Source organism: Oncorhynchus clarkii, chromosome 26, assembly GCF_045791955.1.
Source record: "Oncorhynchus clarkii lewisi isolate Uvic-CL-2024 chromosome 26, UVic_Ocla_1.0, whole genome shotgun sequence".
In the NCBI taxonomy this organism is placed as follows: domain Eukaryota; kingdom Metazoa; phylum Chordata; class Actinopteri; order Salmoniformes; family Salmonidae; genus Oncorhynchus; species Oncorhynchus clarkii.
Window position 1 is genome coordinate 15076669 of NC_092172.1, and position 25062 is coordinate 15101730.

General features: G+C 45.3%; 1 protein-coding gene across 2 annotated transcripts in view; it reads left to right on the forward strand.

The window, feature by feature from the left end:
• LOC139384741 (neuroplastin-like) overlaps window positions 1-25062 on the forward strand; it is a 40367-nt gene that overhangs the window by 9700 nt on the left and 5605 nt on the right. Inside the window, exons 2-7 of one of the 2 annotated variants that reach the window (XM_071129608.1) lie at window positions 4938-5285; window positions 12451-12625; window positions 13175-13269; window positions 16651-16784; window positions 19333-19606; window positions 23344-23365. In XM_071129608.1, the coding sequence (XP_070985709.1) occupies window positions 4938-5285; window positions 12451-12625; window positions 13175-13269; window positions 16651-16784; window positions 19333-19606; window positions 23344-23365 (1048 nt within the window). The remainder of the gene's footprint in view (window positions 1-4937; window positions 5286-12450; window positions 12626-13174; window positions 13270-16650; window positions 16785-19332; window positions 19607-23343; window positions 23366-25062) is intronic. The other variant, XM_071129609.1, reaches the window with a different exon arrangement.

Below are 25062 nucleotides of genomic sequence, written 5' to 3' on the forward strand. Positions count from 1 at the left end.
GCAGCTAGTAACCTCCCCCCACTAGTAACCTCCCCCCACTAGTTATCTCCCCCCACTAGGCAGCTAGTAACCTCCCCCTACTAGGCAGCTAGTAACCTACCCCCACTAGGCAGCTAGTAACCTCCCCCACTAGGCAGCTAGTAACCTCCCCCCCACTAGTAACCTCTCCCCACTAGGCAGATAGTAACCTCCCCCACTAGGCAGCTAGTAACATCCCCCCACTAGTAACCTCCCCCCACTCGTAACCTCTCCCCACTAGGCAGCTAGTAACCTCCCCCCACTAGTAACCTTCCCCCACTAGTAACCTCCCCCCACTAGGCAGCTAGTAACTTCCACCCACTAGGCAGCTAGTAACCTCCCCCACTAGGCAGCTAGTAACCTCCCCCCACTAGGCAGCTAGTAACCTACCCCCACTAGGCAGCTAGTAACCTCCCCCACTAGGCAGCTAGTAACCTCCCCCCACTAGTAACCTCCCCCCACTCGTAACCTCTCCCCACTAGGCAGCTAGTAACCTCCCCCCACTAGTAACCTTCCCCCACTAGTAACCTCCCCCCACTAGGCAGCTAGTAACTTCCGCCCACTAGGCAGCTAGTAACCTCCCCCCACTAGGCAGCTATTAACCTCCCCCCACTAGGCAGCTAGTAACCTCCCCCCACTAGTAACCTCCCCCCACTAGGCAGCTAGTAATCTCCCCCCACTAGTTATCTCCCCCTACTAGGCAGCTAGTAACCTCCCCCCACTAGGCAGCTAGTAAACTTCACCTACTAGGCAGCTAGTAACCTCCCCCCACTAGGCAGCTAGTAACCTCCCCCCACTAGTAACCTCCCCCCACTAGGCAGCTAGTAACCTCCCCCCACTAGTAACCTTCCCCCACTAGTAACCTCCCCCCACTAGGCAGCTAGTAACCTCCCCCCACTAGGCAGCTAGTAACCTACCCCCACTAGGCAGCTAGTAACCTCCCCCACTAGGCAGCTAGTAACCTACCCCCACTAGGCAGCTAGTAACCTCCCCCACTAGGCAGCTAGTAACCTCCCCCCACTAGTAACCTCCCCCCACTCGTAACCTCTCCCCACTAGGCAGCTAGTAACCTCCCCCCACTAGTAACCTTCCCCCACTAGTAACCTCCCCCCACTAGGCAGCTAGTAACTTCCGCCCACTAGGCAGCTAGTAACCTCCCCCCACTAGGCAGCTATTAACCTCCGCCCACTAGGCAGCTAGTAACCTCCCCCCACTAGTAACCTCCCCCCACTAGGCAGCTAGTAATCTCCCCCCACTAGTTATCTCCCCCTACTAGGCAGCTAGTAACCTCCCCCCACTAGGCAGCTAGTAACCTCCCCCCACTAGGCAGCTAGTAACCTCCCCCCACTAGGCAGCTAGTAACCTCCCCCCACTAGTAACCTCCCCCCACTAGTAATCTCCCCCCACTAGGCAGCTAGTAACCTCCCCCCACTAGTAACCTTCCCCCACTAGTAACCTCCCCCCACTAGGCAGCTAGTAACCTCCACCCACTAGACAGCTAGTAACCTCCCCCACTAGGCAGCTAGTAACCTCCCCCCACTAGGCAGCTAGTAACCTACCCCCACTAGGCAGCTAGTAACCTCCCCCACTAGGCAGCTAGTAACCTACCCCCACTAGGCAGCTAGTAACCTCCCCCCACTAGTAACCTCCCCCCACTCGTAACCTCCCCCCACTCGTAACCTCTCCCCACTAGGCAGCTAGTAACCTCCCCCCACTAGTAACCTTCCCCCACTAGTAACCTCCCCCCACTAGGCAGCTAGTAACCTCCGCCCACTAGGCAGCTAGTAACCTCCCCCCACTAGGCAGCTATTAACCTCCGCCCACTAGGCAGCTAGTAACCTCCCCCCACTAGTAACCTCCCCCCACTAGGCAGCTAGTAATCTCCCCCCACTAGTTATCTCCCCCTACTAGGCAGCTAGTAACCTCCCCCCACTAGGCAGCTAGTAAACTCCACCTACTAGGCAGCTAGTAACCTCCCCCCACTAGGCAGCTAGTAACCTCCCCCCACTAGTAACCTCCCCCCACTAGTAACCTCCCCCCACTAGTAACCTTCCCCCACTAGTAACCTCCCCCCACTAGGCAGCTAGTAACCTCCACCCACTAGACAGCTAGTAACCTCCCCCACTAGGCAGCTAGTAACCTCCCCCCACTAGGCAGCTAGTAACCTACCCCCACTAGGCAGCTAGTATCTCCCCCACTAGGCAGCTAGTAACCTCCCCCCACTAGTAACCTCCCCCCACTCGTAACCTCTCCCCACTAGGCAGCTAGTAACCTCCCCCCACTAGTAACCTTTCCCCACTAGTAACCTCCCCCCACTAGGCAGCTAGTAACTTCCACCCACTAGGCAGCTAGTAACCTCCCCCACTAGTTATCTCCCCCCACTAGGCAGCTAGTAACCTCCCCCACTAGGCAGCTAGTAACATCCCCCCACTTGTAATCTCCCCCCACTAGTAACATCCCCCCACTAGTAATCTCCCCCCACTAGTAACCTCCCACCACTAGTCAGCTAGTATCCTCCCCCACTTGGCAGCTAGTAATCTCCCCCCACTAGTAACCTCCCCCACTAGGCAGCTAGTAACCTCCTCCCACTAGGCAGCTAGTAACCTCCCCCCACTAGGCAGCTAGTAACCTCCCCCCACTAGGCAGCTTATCTGCTCATGTGCTGATGATACAGTACATTACTGTTGAGCAGGTAGGTTGGGCTGTTCTGGGAGGGCCTGTAATCTGTTGTAGTAAGACACACGACTCTAGCGCCACAGAGAGACCGCCTGCTCTGCTATCTCTTCCAGGCTCTCTCGTCTTCAGCATAGTCAGAGTTAGGGTTAGGGTGTGGCAGCCTTTTCTGTGATTCATCTGAGGACACATGGCGTAGAACCAGCAGTCAACGGAGGCCTTGCAACAGGAACCCTAAGGCACAGCCCAGGTGATTTGGCATCAGATTGATGAGTGCATTGGTTCTGTGCTAGAATGGCCTTGCAAAAGGAGCCCTAAGGCACAGCCCAGGTGATTTGGCTTCAGATAGATGAGTGCATTGGCTCTGTGCTAGAATGGCCTTGCAACAGGAACCCTAAGGCACAGCCCAGGTGATGAGTGCATTAGGTCTGTGCTAGAATGCTGGCATATGGTTGTAGGGGCTGACCACTGCTGTGTAGCGGTAGTATGATTCATGTAATGAGAATGGCGTACGCGCACACACACAGTGAAGATGATTCTGTGACTTTTAAGTCCAGCTGATAGTGAACCACAGGATGGATGACCTCTTAAGCTTTAAAGGGCCTCGTTCTTTATGCATGAGGAATATGAAGAGGGCTTCTATCCTGTCCCTAACCTGAAGATGGGTGGCAGGTAGCCTAGTGGTTAGAGTGTTGGGCCAGTAACCGAAAGGTTGCTGGATCGAATCCCTGAGCTGACAAGGTAAAAATCTGTCATTCTGCCCCTGAACAAGGCAGTTAACCCACTGTTCCCCTGTAGGCTGTCAAGGTTACTAACTCCAGCATTTTGACATATACAATCAGATTGAAAACAGACAGAATGTTTGTCTTGCTGTAGAAGAATAAAGAACTACAGTAATAGCCATCAGGCACGGGGTTCAAAGCACATGCAACGTCTGCTGTTTCAGCTTCTATGTATTTCAACACCTTTATGATTCCTGACTGAGTCAGTTATGTTCCGAACCAGATTGGCTGTTAGAGTAGTTTCCTATTTCAGTTCTCATTTGACCAAAATAAATCAAAATGGCCTGTACATAAGGTTCTCATCATGGCTTCATAGGGATTGATGGAAATTATACTCAGCCAGTGTTACAAGTAGTCACATGACTTTCCATCGGCTCAAGCAGTGCCCTTTGACATAACTGTCACATCACGCAACATGAGTTTCCTTAATGTGGCAAACCAACTAAACACCTCGGTAAACAGAGAGCTTTGTAATCAGTTGCCATTTCAATCTAACATCAAAGAGGTACAAGAAAGCAAAGGCTTCCTATTATGCAATATCTGTTCAGAAACTCACAGGGGTGTAGTTATGTGTGTTTCAGTGACTGTCTGATATAATATTAAATCTATTTATGTGGTTTGTAATCTCTGCATGCCATGTAAAGGTTGACAGATAGGAAGAAAACATAACTTATTGATTAGATGAAGAAACATGTTTTGACTAAGTTGTCCATAATATGTTCTACTGCATGTCAGTTTGCTATGTTCTACTGCATGTCAGTTTGCTATGTTCTACTGCATGTCAGTTTGCTATGTTCTACTGCATGTCAGTTTGCTATGTTCTACTGCATGTCAGTTTGCTATGTTCTACGTTAGTAGTTTCACATCTTTATACATTTCACAATGGTGTGAGTAGTCAACATGTTTTGCACTGTAAATCCATTTTATTTGTTTGTCTACACAGAAAATATATAACTCTGCTGAATTCCACTGCTAAAATTAAATGTTTTGATTATTCTGACCATAATGGAAAGCACAGCTATTTATTTTCAGCCATTTGAGTACTGTAGGAAATGAAAATCATCCTAAACCCTGGTGAGATCCCACAGGTGGTTGATGACAGAGACTGTGATTGGTTGGCTGTGACCTCAGCTGAAGGTCGTGTGGCCATGATTGGTTCAGGGATAATAGAGTAACATTGGATAGTGTATACATTGGGTTTCAGGGGCCATTAACCTGTTTCTCATTCACACAAATCTCTTACTATTTTATAAACTGTCTTTCTTATACTCAACCACCCACTTTAAGCTTTGTAGCTTGCTTTTTTATTGATTTGCCTTTAATCATCCTCTTCTTTTGTTTCCAACTGATCCCTGTTTGATTTGCTCCTACCTCCATCCCCTGGTCTCTCCATCCCCTCCCACTTCCACTCTAACCCTTCTTCCACCCCCCTCCCCTCCTCCCCAATAAACTTTTCCTCTCCAGCTGGGTTTGTGAAGTCGCCAATGTCTGAGACTAAGCTCACGCTGGACACCTTTGAGCTGTACTGCGATGTGGTCGGTAACCCCACCCCCGAGATCCAGTGGTGGTACGCCGAGATCAACCGCGTCGACTCCTTCAAGCAGCTGTGGGACGGTGCCCGCAAGCGCCGCGTGTCCATCAACACGGCCTACGGCAACAACGGGGTGAGCGTGCTGGGCATCACGCGCCTCACGCTGGAGGACTCCGGGACCTACGAGTGCCGGGCCAGCAACGACCCGCGGCGCAACGACCTGCGCCAAAATCCCGCCATCACCTGGATCCGAGCCCAGGCCACCATTTCGGTGCTGCAGAGTGAGTGGTCTATGTCCTGTAGTACCTAGCTGGTGAACAAACTAACAATCCCCTGCCTGTCCCACCACCCCACTCCGTTAAAAAAAACTGAGTTCACACCTCCACCACAGCTGTCCCTGGCAAAGACAGAAATAAAACAAAACACCAACCACCACCTTGTTATTTGTTCATTTCAAAGACTTGTCTTTGTTTTATTTCTGTATAAGAAATTGGAAGACATTGTATTTTATATTCTCCTAGAAGTACTGCCTTTTGTGTTTTTGTTCTATTATGTTGATAGCTCCTATTTGTTCCCTCCTCCCCCTGCAGAATTTGAGGATTCAAATCAAACTTTATTTGTCACATGCGCCGAATACAACAAGTGTAGATCTTACCGTGAAATGCCTACTTACAAGCCCTTAACCAACAGTGCAGTTCAAGAAGAGTTAAGAAAATATTTACCAAATAGACTAAAGTTTTTAAAAAATAATAAAAAAGTAACACAATAAAAATAACAATAACGAGGCTATATACAGGGGATACCGGTACCGAGCCAGTATGCGAGGGTACAGGTTAGTTGAGGTAATTTGTACATGTAGGTAGGGGTGAAGTGACTGCATAGATAATAAACAACGAATAGCAGCAGTGTACAAAAGGGAGGGGATGGCGCTAATGTAAATAGTCCGGTGGCGATTTTATTAATTGTTCAGCAGTCTGGGGGTAGAAGCTGTTGAGGAGCCTCTTGGTCTTAGACTTCGGTACCGCTTGCCGTGCGGTAGCAGAGAAAATAGTCTATAACTTGGGTGACTGGAGTCTCTGACAATTTTATGGGCTTTCCTTTGACACCGCCTATTATATAGGTCCTGGATGGCAGGAAGTTTGCGCTCCAGTGATGTACTGGGCCGTAAGCACTACCCTCTGTAGCGCCTTACGGTCAGATCTAGAGCAGTTACCATACCATGCGGCCACGCAACTGGTCAGGATGCTCTCGATGGTGCAGCTGTAAAACCTTTTGAGGATCTGGGGACCCATGCCAAATTTTTTCAGTCTCCTGAAGAGGAAAAGGTTTTGCCGTGCCCTCTTCACCAGTGTCAGGACCATGATAGTTTGTTGGTGATGTAGACACCAAGGAACTTGAAACTCTCGACCCGCTCCACTACAGCCCCGTCGATGTTAAATGGGGGCCTGTTCGGCCCGCCTTTTCCTGTAGTCCACAATCAGCTCCTTTGTCTTGCTCACATTGAGGGAGAGGTTGTTGTCCTGGCACCACACTGCCAGTTCTCTGACCTCCTTCCTATAGGCTGTCTTATTAGTTGTCGGTGATCAGGCCTACCACTGATATGTTGTCAGCAAACTTAATGATGGTGTTGGAGTCATGTTTGGCCACGCAGTCGTGGGTGAACAGGAAGTACCGGAGGGGAATAAGTACACACCCCTGAGGGGCCCTAGTGTTAAGGATCAGCGTGGCAGACGTATTGTTGCCTACCCTTACCACCTGGGGGGCCAGGATCCAGTTGCAGAGGAAGGTGTTAAGTTCCAGAGTCCTTACTGATGAGCTTTGTGGGCACTATGGTGTTGAACGCTGAGCTGTAGTCAATGAACAGCATTCACACATAGGTGTACCTTTTGTCCAGGTGGGAAAGGGCAGTGTGGAGTGCGATTGATATTGCGTCATCTGTGGATCTGTTGGGGCGGTATGCAAATTGGAGTGGGTCTAGGGTTTCCCGGGATAAGAGTGTTGATGTGAGCCATGACCAGCCTTTCAAAGCACTTCATGGCTACCGATGTGAGTGCTACGGAGCAGTAATCATTTAGGCAGTTTACCTTCGCTTCCTTGGGCACAGGGACTATGATGGTCTGCTTGAAACATGTAGGTATTACAGACTCGGTCAGGGAGAGGTTTAAAATGTCAGTGAAGTCACTTGACAGTTGGTCCGCTAATGCTTTGAGTACAAGTCCTGGTATTCCGTCTGGCCCATCGGCTTTGTGAATGTTGACCTGTTTAAAAGTCTTGCTCACATCGGCTACCGAGAGCGTTAACACCCAGTCATTCAGAACAGATGGTTCTCTCGTGCATGCTTCAGTGTTGCTTGCCTTGAAGCGAGCATAAAAGGCATTTAGCTCGTCTGGTAGCCTCGCGCCACTGGGCAGCTCGTGTCTGGGTTTCCCTTTGTAGTCCGTAATAGTTTTCAAGCCCTGCTACATCCGACGAACGTCAGAGTCGGTGTAGTACGATTCAATCTTAATCCTGTATTGACGCTTTGCCTGTTTGATGGTTTGTCTGAGGGCATAGCGGGATTTCTTATAAGCGTCCGGATTAGTCTCTCGCTCCATGAAAGCGGCAGCTCTAGCCTTTAGCTCAATGCGGATGTTGCCTGTAATCCATGGCTTCTGGTTGGGATATGTACGTACGGTCACTGTGGGGACAACGTCGTCGAGGCACTTATTGATGAAGTCGATGACTGAGGTGGTATAGTCCTCAATGCCATGGGATGAATCCCAAAACATATTCCAGTCTGTGCTAGCAAAACAGTCCTGTAGTGTAGCATCCGCGTCATCTGACCACTTCCGGATAGAGCGAGTCACTGGTACTTCCTGCTTTAGTTTTTGCTTGTAAGCAGGAATCAGGAGGAGAAATATGGTCAAATGGAGGGCGGGGGAATGCTTTGTATGCATCTCTGTGTGTGGAGTACAGGTGGTCTAGGATTTTTTCCCCTCTGGTTGTACACGTGACATACTGGTAAAAATGTGGTAAAACTGATTTAAGTTTGCCTGCATTAAAGTCTCCGGCCACTAGGAGCGCCGCTTCTGGGTGAGCATTTTCTTGTTTGCTTATGGCCTTATAGAGTTGGTTGAGAGCGGTCTTAGTGCCAGCTTTGTTCTGTGGTGGTAAATAGACGGCTACGAATAATATAGATGAGAACTCTCTTGGTAGATAGTGTGGTCTACAGCTTATCATAAGGTACTCTACCTCAGGCGAGCAATACCTCGAGAGTTTTTTAATACAGCTGCACCAGCTGACATTGCGCACCAGTTGTTATTGACAAATAGACACACACCCCGACCCCTCGTCTTAACAGACGTAGCTTATCTGTTCTGCCGGTGCATGGAAAACCCTACCAGGTCTATATAATCTGTATCATCGTTCAGCCACGTCTCGGTGAAACATAAGATATTACAGTTTTTAATGTCCCGTTGGTAGGATAATCTTAATCGTAGGTCATCAATTGCATTTTCCAATGATAGCAAGAAGAACGGATGGCAGTGGGAGTTTACTCTCTTGCCCGCGGATTCTCAGAAGGCAGACCGATCTGCGTCTTTTCTTCAAGCAAATTACAGGGATATGGGCCTGTTCCAGTGAAAGCAGGATATCCTTCTTGTCGAACTCGTTAAAGGAAAAGGTTTCTTCCAGTCTGTGGTGAGTAATCGCTGTTCTGAAGCCCAGAAGTTATTTTTCGGTCATAAGAGGCGGTAGCAGCAAAATTATGTACAAAGTAAGCTCAAAAATAAGTTACACAAAATGCAAAAAAATGAACAAAATAGCACAATTGGTTGGGAGAATGTAAAACGTCACCCATGTTCTTCGGCTCCATCTTCTATCTTGACACAACTCTCAGAATTCTGTAGATTTCCTGCCTCTCCCAAAGCCCTGAGCGTTTTGTTGTAGATCACCACAAACCCAGAAACCTCCCCAGTCTCTGTCCACCTACTCCCGCTTTCCTCCCACACCAACCTCTCCTTCTCCACATACAGCCCATCCTGGCCGTCCTGGCCCTCTCCTCTGTCTCATGTGTCCTTCGACAGTTGTCTCGTTTCTTTCCCTATTCTCAAAAAAAATCCTAATCTCATCCATTTATTTCTGTATTTCTTTTGTGGTGTGTGTTTTTCTGTTGAGTTGCGTGGGTTGTTTTATTCACTTCAAAGCCCGGTGTAATTCTGCCCTGTCTGCACCATGTAGCCTAGGCATCGCAACGCTTTGGAGTTGTGCCGCTTATTTTAGTGGGGAAGGGGTAGATGGGACGTAAGAAGACAAGGAGGGAGCTGTCCAGGTGTAAAGCGTGACCTTGTTTTAAACACATGACTCACCCTAATCCAATTAAGGACAGAACACAGTGATTTTCTTAAATGTATTTTTTTCCTTTCTAGATTTGAGAGAGCTGGTTTCATTGCTGCAGCAGACAGACTCTCTCTGGAGTCGCCTGTGTACTGTATGACCTTGTACCTACTTAGCCATTATTAAGTGTTTGAGCATGAATCAGTAATGACATTATATCCTCTACCCTCTCTGCTGTATTGCATACAGACATTCAAACACACTGAATGTCAACTGGACCCTTTAAATGAGCGCATGATGCAGTGAGTGCCCAGCCCATTGGAGCACAGAGAGATGTGGAATGTTGTTAGTCACAGCCATGCAGCCAGAAACTCTTAGAGTTTTACTACAGGAGTCAGCTCCTTCATCTCCTGAGCATTAGCTACTGAACTGTCTGTAGTACACAGTGTTTATCGTGCTGTTGGACTACTGTCTGACTGCAAGGGCTGCATGTGCACACTCTCCTAATCTCACACCCATTATACTACACTCCGCCAGCTGGCTTGAGACGTGTACAGTCGGCCGACAGTAGATATCTGAGTTTACTGGTGGTAGAAATGTGTCCGTCATCAAGCTAACATGAAGTTGCTCAATCCAATGTTTTCTTATTTAAAAAGACACATTCATTCCAAAAGGATCTGTACGTGTTCCAATAATTGAGTCAGACCTTTTGTCATCCAATATATTCTGTCATTACTGAGTGCCAACGTTCTTGTTATAGACTTGTAATAATATGTGTATATAACATGTATACAACAGGCTATACACACTGAACCAAAGGAGACGATAATGTATAGTTCTTCGGGAAGGTTTTCAAATATGTGCTAGTCTTGTTTTAACCCTTTAATTTGTGATTGGAATGGATCTCAAGGTCTACGCACAAAGTCAAGGCCGTTTTTTAAAATTAACTTAATATTGTTACTAAATTTGTAATAAACTCCTTAGTTTAGGTTACAATTGAATCAACTGTGTATTTAATTGCACTAAATTAACTCATCTATACAGGCCTCAGTGTGATTTGGTTTAGATCCCTTCCCAACCTGTGTTGTGTTCTAGCTGATAGCTGCTCTGTTTATTGCGGGGGGGGGGGGGGGGGGGGTTGGCTCAACATACCAATCAAGTGGGCAAACATCCTCCTTCTGTCAGCAAGAAATATACATTACTGGCACAATCCTCTAGGACTGTATGCAGGTCATAATGTAATAAAATGTACTACACTGTTATGAGTGGGTAACAGTATCAATGTAATGATGCTTTTACAATCCTAGACACAGAGGTGGCCACGTGGTCAGTGCCTGTGTGCTGTGCATGACATCACTGATTCATTCTCTTTTTGAGCAGGTGTCCTACAAATGACCTTCTTCTGAGCTGAGGAAACCTCCCACGGAAAACAATGTGCTTTTATTGCCTAATGCAAATTTCTTGAAATAACTATTTCTGTGTAGTCTGTGTATATTCCCAGGATGCCACACTATGTGGGCTGAGAGGCCTGTATAGGGGTTCTGAAGCAGAGAGAGAGGAGGGGAGACAGAGAGAGAGAGCGCAAGAGAGCAATAGAGGGAGAGAGCCATAGAGTGAGAGAGAGGGAAAGGGCAGGAGGGGGAGAGAGAGCAATAGAGTGACAGAAAGAGAGAGAGAGAGGGAGGGGGAGAGAGCAATAGAGTGAGAGATAGAGAGAGGGGAAAAGAAAGAGGAGAGCAATAGTGAGAGATTTCCCTCTAGCTATTGGGTATACAGAACTGCAGGAGTAGGTGCTGCCATGAATGCTAATATAAGTCACAAGCCAGAGCCCAGAGACTTCCCCTCCCCTCCTCCACTAGGAGGTTTGTAGTAGCAGCCAATAGGAAGATTATTATGCTCCTCCCCCTTCTCCTCCCTCCTCTAGACCGGGGTTGCGTGGTTGCCAAAGCTGGCCCATCGTGGGGGAGGGAGGTAGTGAGGGGAGCTTCCTCACTACCCAAGGCTGCCTGCCTGCGCTCTCTGATGACACATCCTGCTTGAGCCTCCCTCTATGTCCTTGAGAAATGGACCCTTGGGTTGGTTGCTCTGTTAACAAATACACTAAATGATTATACTAGTAAAGAGCTAGTGGTTGTTATAGTGTAGTGCAGCAGTAGTCAAGCCGTTGTTCAGCTCATCTTTGTTTGCCACGATTATATACTTTGTCCTCTTCTGTTTAGCTATTGTTTTTTTCTTCCACCCGATAGTTTTGCTGAAGATTAAACCTTATTCATTTCCTTGCTTTGGTTTGAATGACAGGACAGCAGTTATTTGGAAGTCAGTGATTGGACATGTAAAAATGTATGTTGTTCAAATTTCCTTTATACATTCAACCTCATATTTGTATAATCTCATGATAATTTCAAGGTTACATCACTCTTTTCGTATCCAAGTGCCTTCCTGAATCAATTTGTACTGTTTAAAGAACCTTGTTGCTGTCAATATCAAATTGAGTGCTACTGTATGAATTAGGCATAATGATAATACAGTCAGGTTCAGGAAGTTATCAAGTGCCAGTGGTTCCAAACCAAAGATGCTTTGGTGCTGGTCATCACCTTAACGATCATTACTTCCACAAACCCAGGTAGTCTAGCGGGTAAGCGTGTTGGGCCAGTAACCCAAATCCCTAAAACGACTAGTTGAAAAATCTGTCAAGGTGCCTTATTTGCACCTGTAAGTTGCTCTGGATAAGAGCGGCTGCTAAAATGTAAATGTAGTGTCATTATGATTATCTATCATCTCAAAATGGGCGCGGGAACAAGAGGTACTAGGCCTGAGACTAATCATCATTCTAATTTTACAGACTTCATTTTGTGAGAATATTTTAAGTGAGTTTTTTTAAGCCCATCTATTGTACGGTAAGAACAGAACCAAAGACAGATACAGGGTTTAGTGTTGCAGGTATTTTCCTGCCGCTCCATGTTGTGTTTCTTTATGTATTTGTGTTGTTGTTGTCTTCTGTTCCGGCCCCAACTCCCACGCACGTCCCCCACCCAGTCTGTGTGTGGGGAACAGTCAGTACAGTTACAGTTCTGCTATAGTGTTGAGCCCCAATTCAATGATAAGGGGTTGCTGTCTCTCTGTGTGTTTCAGAGCCCAAGATCAATGCGTCAGATCAGATCATCCTGCCCTCGGAGACCAAAGGGCCCCCTGTCACCCTGCAGTGTAGCCTGACCAACGCCCACGAAGGCCAACAAGAGAGCTTCTGGATGAAGAACGGAGTGGAGATCGCAGACACACGGAACGAGCAGAAGAACACAGAGTACATGTGAGTCCTTACTTATTCTGTAGTTCTCTTACTAGAGCATTCAACAAAGCCTTTCTAATTGTCACACAGACTATCAACACTTAGACCAATCACCCTGAGATGGAAATAAGAGCCATGTTGCCAAGTCCTTTAGTGAAAACAGTTGTTGGGCAGCTCCATCCCTTGCAGGGCATAGCCATCAGAGCAGCCTCTGAGCTTAGAGCAGAGCAACCAGTTCCTGTACTGCACAACACCCCCATAGACATCTCCCAGACTCTCCCCAGCCAGGCGCGGACGGCTACATGAGGAGACCACTGGGCAGCTCCTTTCCTGTCACATTACATTTCAGTACGCTATTAATGGCTGACCCCAGAACAGACAGCCCCGTCCTAACCTCTCCTCTCTCCTGGCTGCCTAAAACACAGCGCAGTGCTAACAATGTACGCTAAGGACTTCCACACAACATGCATCATTGGGTGATGTACAGTGATAGACAACAGAATTAGATATTTTTTTATTTTTGACTGAGCTCAAGTTATGGAGTAACTGGTATTTTGTGGTTTGTTGCAGAATCAAGAAACCAAGGTCAGACGACTCAGGGGAGTACATGTGTGTTTACACGTTTGAAATGGCTCCCAACGCCAACGCCACTATTGAGGTAAAAGGTAAGACTCCGACCACCTGATCTCACTCACGGTATAAACAAATGACAGATACTCTGTTGATTTTTATAATTCATCAATACTGTCACTTTCATTTGACCCTCTGCCATACCTAAGAGAGAGATACAGTTCTCCTATGAGGGATCTGATGGATAAGACAATCTAGAGCTACTTCCTGTGAACAGATCCCCTTCCAGTGACAGACGTTGAGATGTTGGTCCGGTGATGTGTTTTGGTGTTGACAGGCTGGTCTCTGGAGGCTGCTGTCACTCATTGAGAGGACAGGGCAGGACAGGCCAGCTGAAGGGAGGGACAGAGTCCTGTCTTCTCTGCTCTCTCTGTACACTCGATTCACACAGACTTCCTTCAGGCTACTGTCTCCTCTGTAGACACTGGTCAACAGTGATTTACTTGATTTATTCGTCAGATTATTATTAAGATTTTGCACCAGTTACCACATATAATTGGCACAGGACCAAGGGTATCGTATTTGTGTCGCATTTGTTATATTTTTAAGGGTAACTGACGATAATTAGTGATAATGTGTCAAATAATGTGGCTTATTCTGTACCATATATGTTGGATAACATCGTTTCACATTTGAAAGCACATATTCATAATTGTTAGGATCATTCATTGACGTGAAAGACGCTTATAGAAAAACTAAAACCATAGCGAGATAGAAGTTGACAGCTCACCCTTCAAGTGGAATAAGGGATTTTACTCTGGGTGAGAAAGGACTTGCAAAACCCTGTTCTAGAGAAGCTTGCCTGCACGTACAGTGTTAAGCCAATTTGTTGTGACATTGCTATGGTTGTGCATAGTGAGCTTGCCATTGACTGTTATGCCTGCCTGGCTGTATTAAGCGCTAGCTGCCTGCGTGGTTGGTTGGTTGCGTAACGCGTGTGATGACCGTGTATGCTCTGCAGCTCTGCTGCTTCCTCCACCCTGAGATGACAGGCCTCATCTCCAATCAAACCTCAGCGTCTTGACCCTAGGGCCGTGTGAAGGGAGGTAGGCAGGCAGCCAGGCAGCCAGGGAGGCTTGCTGCCCCTGGCTGTTAGAGCCTGTACAACACACCGTTTCCTGGACATACAAACACCATGGCAGCACTGCCTCTCAACATTATTGTTTACTGACTGGGAGTATTAACTGAATTGTTGACAGACGCTGTTAGTCGTATTTTGGATGCTAATGTCTTGGTTTAGAGGAAGCACTGGCACGACAATCATTTTTGAGATAGATTTAGATACATTTGCAAGCTTTCCTGTTAATTATTACAGTTAAGGACCGATTGAGGAATAGACTCAATAAAAGCTACAGCGAATGATCATTCTAAGCAGAAATACATGAAAGTTGTGACCAACTGCATCCAATTAGTCTTGCCCTGCCTTATACAAGGGCACTGAGTCCCATACCATTAAACCCATACTCGGTCGTACCACCAGGTCCCATACATTAAGCATGGTAGAGGGGCCGAGCCTGTGTGCTCTCTGCTCCTGGCAGCCGAGCTCTGAGCTCCCCCCAGCTGCAGTGTCCTTGGCGCTCCCATCTCTCCAGCTCTCAGCTCAGAGCAAGGCAACAGATGGAGGCTTGTGTGATGGTGGTGTGGGATTAAGGTTCAGAATCCGCTCCCAGCCATTTGTAATGGCAGGACTTTGTTGTCCACGATGATACAGTAAGCTGCTGTCCTGAGCATGCATATTTTGCGCATCCCAATTATCCTTCGTATTTTTATATATCCGATTTTGTTGTGTGCTATCTACGCATTTTTTAAAGAGATAATTCCACATGCCCTGATGATTGAATCAAATCAATTATGAATTTTGCAGATCTAGATTTCTTTCAAATTCCTATTATTTGTCAAACGCACAGTAAGGGCCACAGGATAATGTGTCATATAATTCTTTATACCATGACATTGTTGAATACTTGTTTCTGATTGGCTTGAAGGGCATTTTAGCGCATGCATTATTTCTCTATAAAGTACAGTATATTTGCACGGTAGAATTCAATGGCTATAGTGTTTGAGCTGCTTTTGAAAGCAAAAGTCGAATTGAAAACATTATTGGCATCGTTTCATTCCATTTTTACAATAGTAAGCTAGGACTGAATGTTTGGTTAGTAAACTTGCAAGCTGCTCCAGTGGATGTTGAACACATTTCTACCTGTAAATTAACACATTTCTAGCAGTAAATGTGTTAAATTATAGCCATGGTATGCAAGGGATAATCAACTCGTGGCTCTATGCTTTCTCTGTAAAATAATTCAACTTTGTTAGTTCCACTCCACACGATCATCACATTTGAGCTCAAATGCTCTTTAAATTCAGTGGAGAGATGGGAGGTATCAAAAACAGTAAATAGAAATGGGACCTAATCGCCTCTTCCAGATAGACCGCCAGAAGTTGTCTCTTTCTCTATATATTTCTGACACACAGGCAGACAGACACATCCACACAGCAGCACTGTAGATCAGTAATCACACAAGCTGTTGGGGGTGTGAAATGGAAGATTTCTGCCTGTTTTGGCACCACTCAGAGGGCAGTCAGTCTCCATGCTGTCAGTCAGTCACAGTGGAAGTGAGCTGGGGATAACGAAGACAGAGATAAACGTGGCCCCTCCCCCACTAGCCAGCGAGCACGTGTGCACCATAGTTACAGTAGGAAGGATGATGTCACTTTGAGCTCAAGCCACTGCTGCTCAATCATCCTCCATGACAACGGCCGCTGCAGCGCTGCAGAAAACGCTGCAGCACCAGGCCAGCCTCTCCCCTGATCCTGCTTAATTGCATGGAAGGAATTACCGTAATTTCAAGGATTAGCAAAAGGCTGTGGCAGTTGTCTACCGGCTCCAGAGCCGAGTTAAACAGAGGATTCTGCCTGAAAACCCAGGGTGTCGCTGGGTTGGAGAATCTCACCTTTGAGAAAGTCTGTCACTTGTTGACTATGAACTGAAACTCTGCAAGATATGTAGGCCTACACCATCAAAGGGCATACTTGGAAGTAAGCCACAGCAAACCATGAGCTCTACCTTTTAAAGAAACTTGAAAATGGAATAAAGCAGCTAAATGTGTCCCTGCCTCGATCACTGTTGTGATAAAGCATTGATTCCAGTGTAAGTCCCTCTTCAGGGAAGTCAGGGCCTCAGCTAAATCATGGAACAATTCCCCAAATCCTTTCTTAATTTACCATCACTTTCATGTACATCTTAATGTTAGTTACCATAATCAAAATGGGTCCCGACAGACTTGACTATATCATCTGATGTCTTGTTATTAAGAGAAGCCGATGAGGAACGACTTTGACACAAACATAGAACGTCTTGCATAAAATGTTAGAATTTTTATTCAAATGCATTTCACTCCCTTTTCCCCTTGTTTTAGCGGCACCTGAGATCACGGGCCACAAGCGCAGTGACAATAAGAACGAGGGGCAGAGTGCTCTGTTGTACTGTAAGTCTGTGGGCTACCCCTTTCCCATCTGGACATGGCGTAAACTGGATGGCTCAAACTACATGGTACGTGTCCTCTTCCTTGGCTCTATTATAACTCATGCTAGATCAGGGGAACCCAAACTTTCTTAGCCCACGACCCCATTTTGATATCTGAAAATGTTCGCGATCCCAACCATGTGAAAATAATTATGTTATTAACAGCCAATGTTTACTTTTTTATTTGGGGCTTTGGCAGTCAATTGAAAAGCATTCAACAGTAGTTCTGATTGACGGTGAGTTGAGAAGACATACTTTTAATGTGGGGCTATGACAATCAATTGCAAATTAGTCTGACATAATGTATCTTATCTCACCACCACTAATGATATGGGTGTGCTTAATGAATGTTGTGTCGGAGCTTCTCAAAGTCAGGGGGCGTGGTCGACCGTGCGCACCTCATATCTGCTGTCACATCCAACCTGGATCAATATTTGGTTATAATGCAGACGAGAGCACTGATGGTGGTTTCAAAACAACTGGGAAAATACGAGGTCGAATCAGGACGGAAATTTGGACCCGAGTTCCCGAGTTCGAGTTGGATGATCGTTCAAAATTATTTTTCCCAGTCGGAGCTCGGTTTTTTCCCCGAATTCCCAGTTGCCTTGAATGCACTGAAGTCGGAAGTCAGAGATTTCCGAGTTCCCAGTTGTTTTGAACGCGGCATTAATGCTCAGTGGAGACGGCAGAGTATTATTCCCTTTGAGTAAGGAACCAAAACTCCTCCTCAGTGACCGTGAATGCATTCGGTCACGACAACTCGATCAGCTGTTCGATATCACACCAGCATGTCAACTGAGCCAGAATCACAGTCAAACGGATTAGGAAGTAGGTCCGAAAGTGCTCTTCCAAGCATTGAAGGTGAGTAGTCATCACTCATGTGGGACACTTACTGATGCTGTTTTCTGTTACACACATGCACAGCGAAGGGAAGGGGGCATGGTTTGTGTTTGAAAGACTCTCTCTCCAATAAGAATTATTTCCTCTGAATCCACTGATTTGGTCACTCATCTGTAGAAGGATTTTGTATTTCCCCTGCATGCTTGCGTTCAGTTTGGTCAGTTTCCCAAATATGTCTGTTACATAGGCAAGGAGACACATTTTCTTTTCATTACACATAAAGTCAACCAATTCTGTTTTTTGTTGTTGTGAATGACAATTGCTCTTCTCTCAATGCAAAGAAAAAAGTTCAACCACCAAGCCTCGTGTGAAATAGAACCCTGTAATGCTCTGATCCCATATCTCCACATAGTTTAGCGAACAGGTGTGCGCGCAGTGGATGTGGTTTGATGTATACTGAACAAAAATCTAAATGCAACATGTAAAGTGTTGGTCCCATGTTTCATTAGCTGAAATAAAAGACAATGTCCATACGCACAAAAAGTGTATTTCTCTCAAATGCAGAGATAATCCATCCACCTGACAGGTGTGGCATATCAATAAGTTGATTAAACTACATGATCATTACACATGTGCACCTTGTGCCGGGGACAATAAAAGGCCACTCTAAAATGTGCAGTTTTCTCACACAACATGCCACAGATGGATGTCTCATGTTTTGAGGGAGCGTACAATTGGCATGCTGATGTACAGTAACAGTGTTGCTTCTGTCCCTCTCCTCACCCCTACTTGGGCTTGAACCAGGGACCCTCTGCACACATCAACAACTGCCTCCCACGTAGCATCGTAACCTATTGCTCCACAAAGGTTACGGCCCTTGCCATACAATGCGTCCATATGGCAGAGGGAGACACATTCATAACTAGAGTGCAGAGGCCTGCCCTCCGTCCCGCCATAGATTGAGCCCCATCTGTGCAAAAGCCCACCATTCGATCCCATGGAATCTGTTTTTTGTCAATATAGCCAAGCAGCACGCTGAACATCCTCTGTGCTGTTTCATGCTCGGAAATCGTGAGACAGAACAATATGTCCTTGTGAATAGCATCCCCTGACGCGAACAAAACTCATGCATGGCCATCTCGGCCCTCACAGCTAGCGTCCATTTAGAGAGCATTAGCTGGGGAGTTTGAGTTGTTCAGTCAGTATTCTCTTAATGGCTAGCAAAAGCATAAATTCTTTAGCAGTGTTATCTGACAAAGGTAATGATGTGAGTTTCTGTGCCTCTGCCTCCCCACGCATTGTTTTCACCTTATCAATTGCGGCCAGTAATATCAAAGTCTTTGCAATAGTGTGTGGTTTCATAGCATAGAGGGCCTAGTCATTCACCGTGGGAATGATTCAGGTGCAACGGTCAAGTGCACTCTTTTCCCATGATCTAAGGGGGCTTTCTGGTTGAATTTTAGATTGGAATCTTTTTAATTTAGATTAAGGTTAACCACATTACAATGATTTTGAGATACAAAGATGATATTATAAAATACATATATTTTTTGGTACATTTTTTCCCGCATTTTTTTAAATCTCCCTCGACCCCATTTTCATATCAGGTGACCCCGCATGGACCCTAGTTTGGGAACCACTGTGCTAAACTACTGTGATCACTGTCTGGAATGTGATCGTAAAATTGTCTGTAACATAGAAATAATTGATATGCTAATTTACCCTCCTCCTCTAGGAAATCGACAACTCCTCTGGTCGCTTCTTCATCACCAACAAAGACAACTACACAGAGCTGAACATCGTCAACCTGAACCGCACCTCGGACCCTGGTGAATACCAGTGCAACGCTACCAACCACATTGGCACCAAGTCCATGTCGTCCATCCTGCGGGTGCGCAGCCACCTGGCACCCCTCTGGCCCTTCCTGGGGGTGCTAGCGGAGATCATCATCCTGGTGGTCATCATCGTAGTGTATGAAAAACGCAAGAGGCCAGACGATGTGTTGGACGGTAAGACAACGTTAAATCTAGTATTATATTGTATCTCTTTGGGGAGACAAGACAACCTCTCGCCATGTTGTCATCGTCAGGCCTGTTTGATTATAATACTGGTCAGCGTTACTGGATGCTCTCATTGAAATGACTGTATAGTATGTAAAAGGGTTCTCGATCTCACCTGAAAGGGACCAACATGCTAGCAGCGGCAGGGGAGTATGTACTGATTCAAGCAGTGCTTGTGGCCATGGGGTAAAATCAGGGAGGAAGAGGGAATTATGACCCAGGAAATAGGTTGCTGTTCCTGGAACAATACAAAGACATTCTCACTCCAGTTAAACAATGATTCAAATATCTGATTATGGGGCTGCACTCGGCTAGAAGTTCAACAGCCATCAAGAACCAATTCAAACAGGGTTCCTCTACTATCAGCACACACATTTATTACACTGTTACCAAGTGAACATGTTGCGGAGGCTATAAACACGGTGCTGAATATTCATGACGCTGACTCTGCTGTGTTAGCAGTAGCAGCGGAGACCCACTGTGAATAATTGACCTCTGTCGGGGGACACGCTCCCTGGATGCTCCGTCAGTACTGAGAAGGGAGACAGAGACACCGCTGGCTGTCACACAGCGCAGCGCCACACATTAGCTGCATAATAATATGACCTTTAGAGATACTCCACATTAGTAAACCAGGAGGGGGTCCACAGCTAACCTTTTAAATGAAAGAGTTGAAGTGCCGTTGCGGTCTCGCTAATGATGATAACCAGGGACCATTTTATCACCCATCTGGAGAACTGATCAATTCATTTCATTGACAATAATTTGAGACAGGGAATCAGGGGAAGTTTGATGTGTTATTTTGGCTTTGTCCTACAAGTTCTGCCTATGGCTGAGGGCTTAAAGTAGAGAATCAAAAATCCCTGTTACCTACTCCAATCAAAGCCCTTCACATCCACAGGTAAGTTAACCTCAAAGTTGCCTACGTTGGTAACTACTAACTATTTACTACTTTTACAGAGTAATATCTGTCCTAATAACAAAACCACTTGATAACATACAATAATATAAACTGTTAAAGCTAGGTTTAAAAGTGTCCAAGTCAAACAAAGGCATAATAATTTGAGTGTAGAGTCAAAGCCAAAAAGGCCGTTGAGGCTTCACCCACCCATGGTTCTATCAACTTTATTCAGGATATCAGGAAGATATGAATTAATTGGTTACTGACTTCTTTCCCCCTTTCTCCAAATGGCATCAATATCTAAACGGTTGGTAAGTGAGAGATCTTGCATGTTTTCAGAGAATGATTTTTTTGATTTGATCCGTTTCTACTACAGACCATCCAGACGACCATGTCAACACCCGTCTATCAGATTATTTGACTACAAGTTGTTTGGCGTCTTTGCATAGACAATATATATGTTGAAATTATGTATTTCTTCCATTCATATTCATTTCCATTAAGAGGGGCCAACGCAGTTTGACCTGTTTTCTCCTGTATAGGTGGTGGTCTCTGATGTTTAAAACATATATTGCTATCAGCCTACTGAAATGCACTGCTATGTTTATAGCTGTATACATTTTATACCAGTCTTCTTCACTCGTCTTATATAGGAGTGTTCAATCACTCAAACCGCCCCACACACGAGGAGAGATAGTATGCACTCTAGGTTCCCCAAGGCACTGATATACTGTAGATGCTATCATAAAAAAAAACAAAGACTGGGTAGATTAAAAAGATAAATTATGCATACTCCTATTTCTGAAGTCTGAATTGTGTATGCACTGTATAATCCTTCCCATGATGGTTTCAGCGTTAAATATTGTTACACTGCAGTACACGATTAAACAGAAATGATGTAAAGTCACCAATAAAGTAAGCATTGGCTTTGTGTACAGTGTGAAGACAGTGTAGTGCTTTGACAAACACCAACCAATCTCCTGCACCCGTAGGCAAGGCCTCTAGTTTGGCAAGGGTTTATGTACTGGAGGAGGGGGAGAGAGAAACTCACTTTGGTGTAGAACGGGTTGGCAACAGCGTGATATTTTGTTTGCCCCCCAACGAGTAGATGAAGGTAGATTATCTGCCATATTCATATCAAGTGAATCAGAGATGCAGAACACTGCATCACTTGTGCTAATAGCCAGCTCTGAAATCTCCTTTTAGTATCCTCTATCCCCAAGAGCTTTGTTATATGTAGGTGTACATTATGAATTCTGTCTTCATGATGGCTAAATTGTGTATCAACAATGATAAATGCACTGCCAAGTGATCCAAAGCAAAGGTTGAGCTTTTTTGGAGAGCAAATACATTTTTAAGAACCTGTTGTGAGGGATCCACTTACTTTTAGTGTGTGGGATCATTAGGGAACAACCAGGAAAAATGACACTAGGCAAAATGTAGGACGGCAGGTAGCCTAGCGTTTAAGAGCGTGAAGCCGTTAACCAAAAGGTTGCTGGTTCGAATCCCTGAGCTGACTAGGTGAAAAGTCACTCTGGATAAGCGTGTCTGCTAAATGACTAAACTGTAAAAATGTAACGGAGAGCATATCAACCCATTGGCATACAATAATAACTTTCTGAATACATTGATCTTACCCTGGCTATACTCTTAATATTCTCCACACTGTAAAAGTCAGGGTTTTTGTTTGTTTGCAATTTCATGACTTGAATCACATATTCTAAATATTATCTTCATCTGGATAACTCTGCACCCAGGGGCTAGTTGTAAGTGAACTCAGATGGTAGTGTAAGGGTGGGAAAAGGTGGGGATTGGGCACGTACAAACAGACGTGCCCCCTCTGTCCCTAAGACTGTTTCACAGGCAGCCATGCTGTCCCGTCTCACATTGTGACCACCATACCCCCCATTTAACTGCCAATGGCATGCTGCTGCTTTCTGGGCCCGTATTCATAAAGCGTCTCATAGTTTAGTGCTGATCTAGGATCAGGTCACCCCTTTCTATATAATCTTATGGATTATGATCTAAAAGGCTCAACTGATCCTACATCAGCACTTCTACTCTGAAATGGTTACGTGCCCCAGATCTCTGGTTGCATGCTACTGAACACACTTTCACTCTCCATGCATACTATACTGACCTACTGACCCATTCTTTCTTGTGTGTGGTCAAACACATGCCACTGTGGCACCTTGAAAGAGTGGTTATCTGTACTAACTAGCTAATCACTAATGTGCGATGATGTCCACTGACACTGCATGCTGCTGTGTAATTCAACTCTACACTAAAAACGTTATTCTACTAAAACAATTTTTTTTTTGCTCATTTATGTACACGTAAAGCCTGCTTTCACAACTCAGAGCTTTTATTGTCAGACTCTGTCAAATTAAAAATGCAGACCTGGAGACTTAAAAAAGTTCACTTTATTCCTATAACTTCGGCATTCTGTAATGACAACTGGAACTTGGAAACAACCCATGCAAAAGACCCATACCGCGGGATCCACAAGGGAACTTGAAGAAAACCGGAACATTGAAGATGTTAACATCAGTTGCAAATTTGCAATAGTTCACACTGACGTGATGTGACTAACTTTTAAACTGCTAGTCATGTAACAATCATTTAATTGAATCCATTTGATATTTAATTACAGTTAAGATGTCAACATCAACATTTGAAAGAAAATATGGGAGCAGTGTGTTGGACACTTCTGAGGGACGACCATGTTGTCTAATATTCCATTGTTTTTGTGCTCTTTCCCCTCTTCTCTCCCCTTGTGACGAAGATGATGAGCCAGCCGCACCAACGTAAGTATGATAAATATTCTGTTCTCTCGAGACTACAATAAAAACAATATACATACAGTACATTCGAAAAGTATTCAGACCTCTTGACTTTCCCCACATTTTTCTACATTACAGCCTTATTCTAAAATTGAACCACACACAATGCCCCATAATGACAAAGTAAAAACAGCTTTTTATACATTTTTGCAAATGTATAAAAAGAAAACAACTGAAATATCACATAGGTATTCAGACCCTTTACTCAGTACATTGTAGAAGCACCTTTGGCAGCGATTACAGCCTTGAGTCTTCTTGGCACACCTGTATTTGGGGAGTTTCTCCCATTCTTCTCTGCAGATCCTCTCAAGCTCTGTCAGGTTGGATGGGGAGCGTTGCTGCACAGCTATTTTTTAGGTCTCTACAGAGATGTTCTATCGGGTTCAAGTCTGGGCTCTGGCTGGGCCACTCAAGGATATTCAGAGATTTGTCCCAAAGCCACTCCTGTGTTGTCATGGCTGTGTGCTTAGGGTCGTTGTCCTGTTGGAAGATGAACCTTTGCCCCCAGTCTGAGATCCTGAGCAGGTTTTCATCAAGGATCTCTCTGTACTTTGCTTCGTTCATCTTTCCCTCGATCCTGACTAGTCTCCCAGTCCCTGCCGCTGAAAAACATACCCACAGCATAATGCTGCCACCACAATGTTTCACCGTAGGGATGGTGCCAGTTTTCCTCCAGACGTGACGCTTGGCATTCAGGCCAAAGAGTTCAATCTAACATCAGACCAGATAATTTTGTTTCTCATGGTCAGAGTCCTTTAGGTGCCTCTTAGCAAACTCCAAGCGAGCTGTCGTGCATTTTTACTGAGAAGTGGCTTCCATCTGGCCACTCTACCATAAAAGCCTGATTGGTGGAGTGCTGCAGAGATGGCTGTCCTTCTGGAAGGTTCTCCCATCTCCGGAGGAACATCGGGTTCTTGGTCACCTCCCTGACCAAGGCCCTTCTCTCCCGGTTGCCCAGTTTGGCCTGGCGGCCAGCTCTAGGAAGAATCTTGGTGATTCCAAACTTCTTCAATTTAAAAATGATGGAGGCCAGCCACTGCTGTTGTTGGGGACCTTCAATGCTTTTACATTTTTTTTTTATCCTTCCCAAATCTGTGCAGACACAATCCTGTCTCTGAGCTCTAAGGACAATTCCTTTGACCTCATGGCTTGGTTTTTGCTCTGACATGCACTGTGGGATCTCAAATAGACAGGTGTGTGCCTTTCCAAATCATGTCCAATCAATTTAATTTACCACAGATGGACTCCAATCAAGTTGTAGAAACATCTCAAGGATAATCAATGGAAACAGGATGCACCTGAGCTCAATTTCGAGACTCATACAAATGGTTTGAAAACTTATTTACATAAGGTATTTCTGTTTTACAACAATTTCTAAAAACCTGTTTTTCCTTTGTCATGATGGGGTATTGTGTGTAGATTGATGAGGGGAAAAAATTATTGAATACATTTTACAATAGGTCTGTAAAGTAACAAAATGTGGAAAAAAGGGGTCTGAATACTTTACGAATCCGTATATACAGGTGAAGTCAGAAGTTTACATACACTTAGGTTGGAGTCATTAAAACTAGTTTTTCAACCACTCTACAAATGTCTTGTTAACAAACTATAGTTTGGGCAAGTTGGTTAGGACATCTACTTTGTGCATTGACAAGTAATTT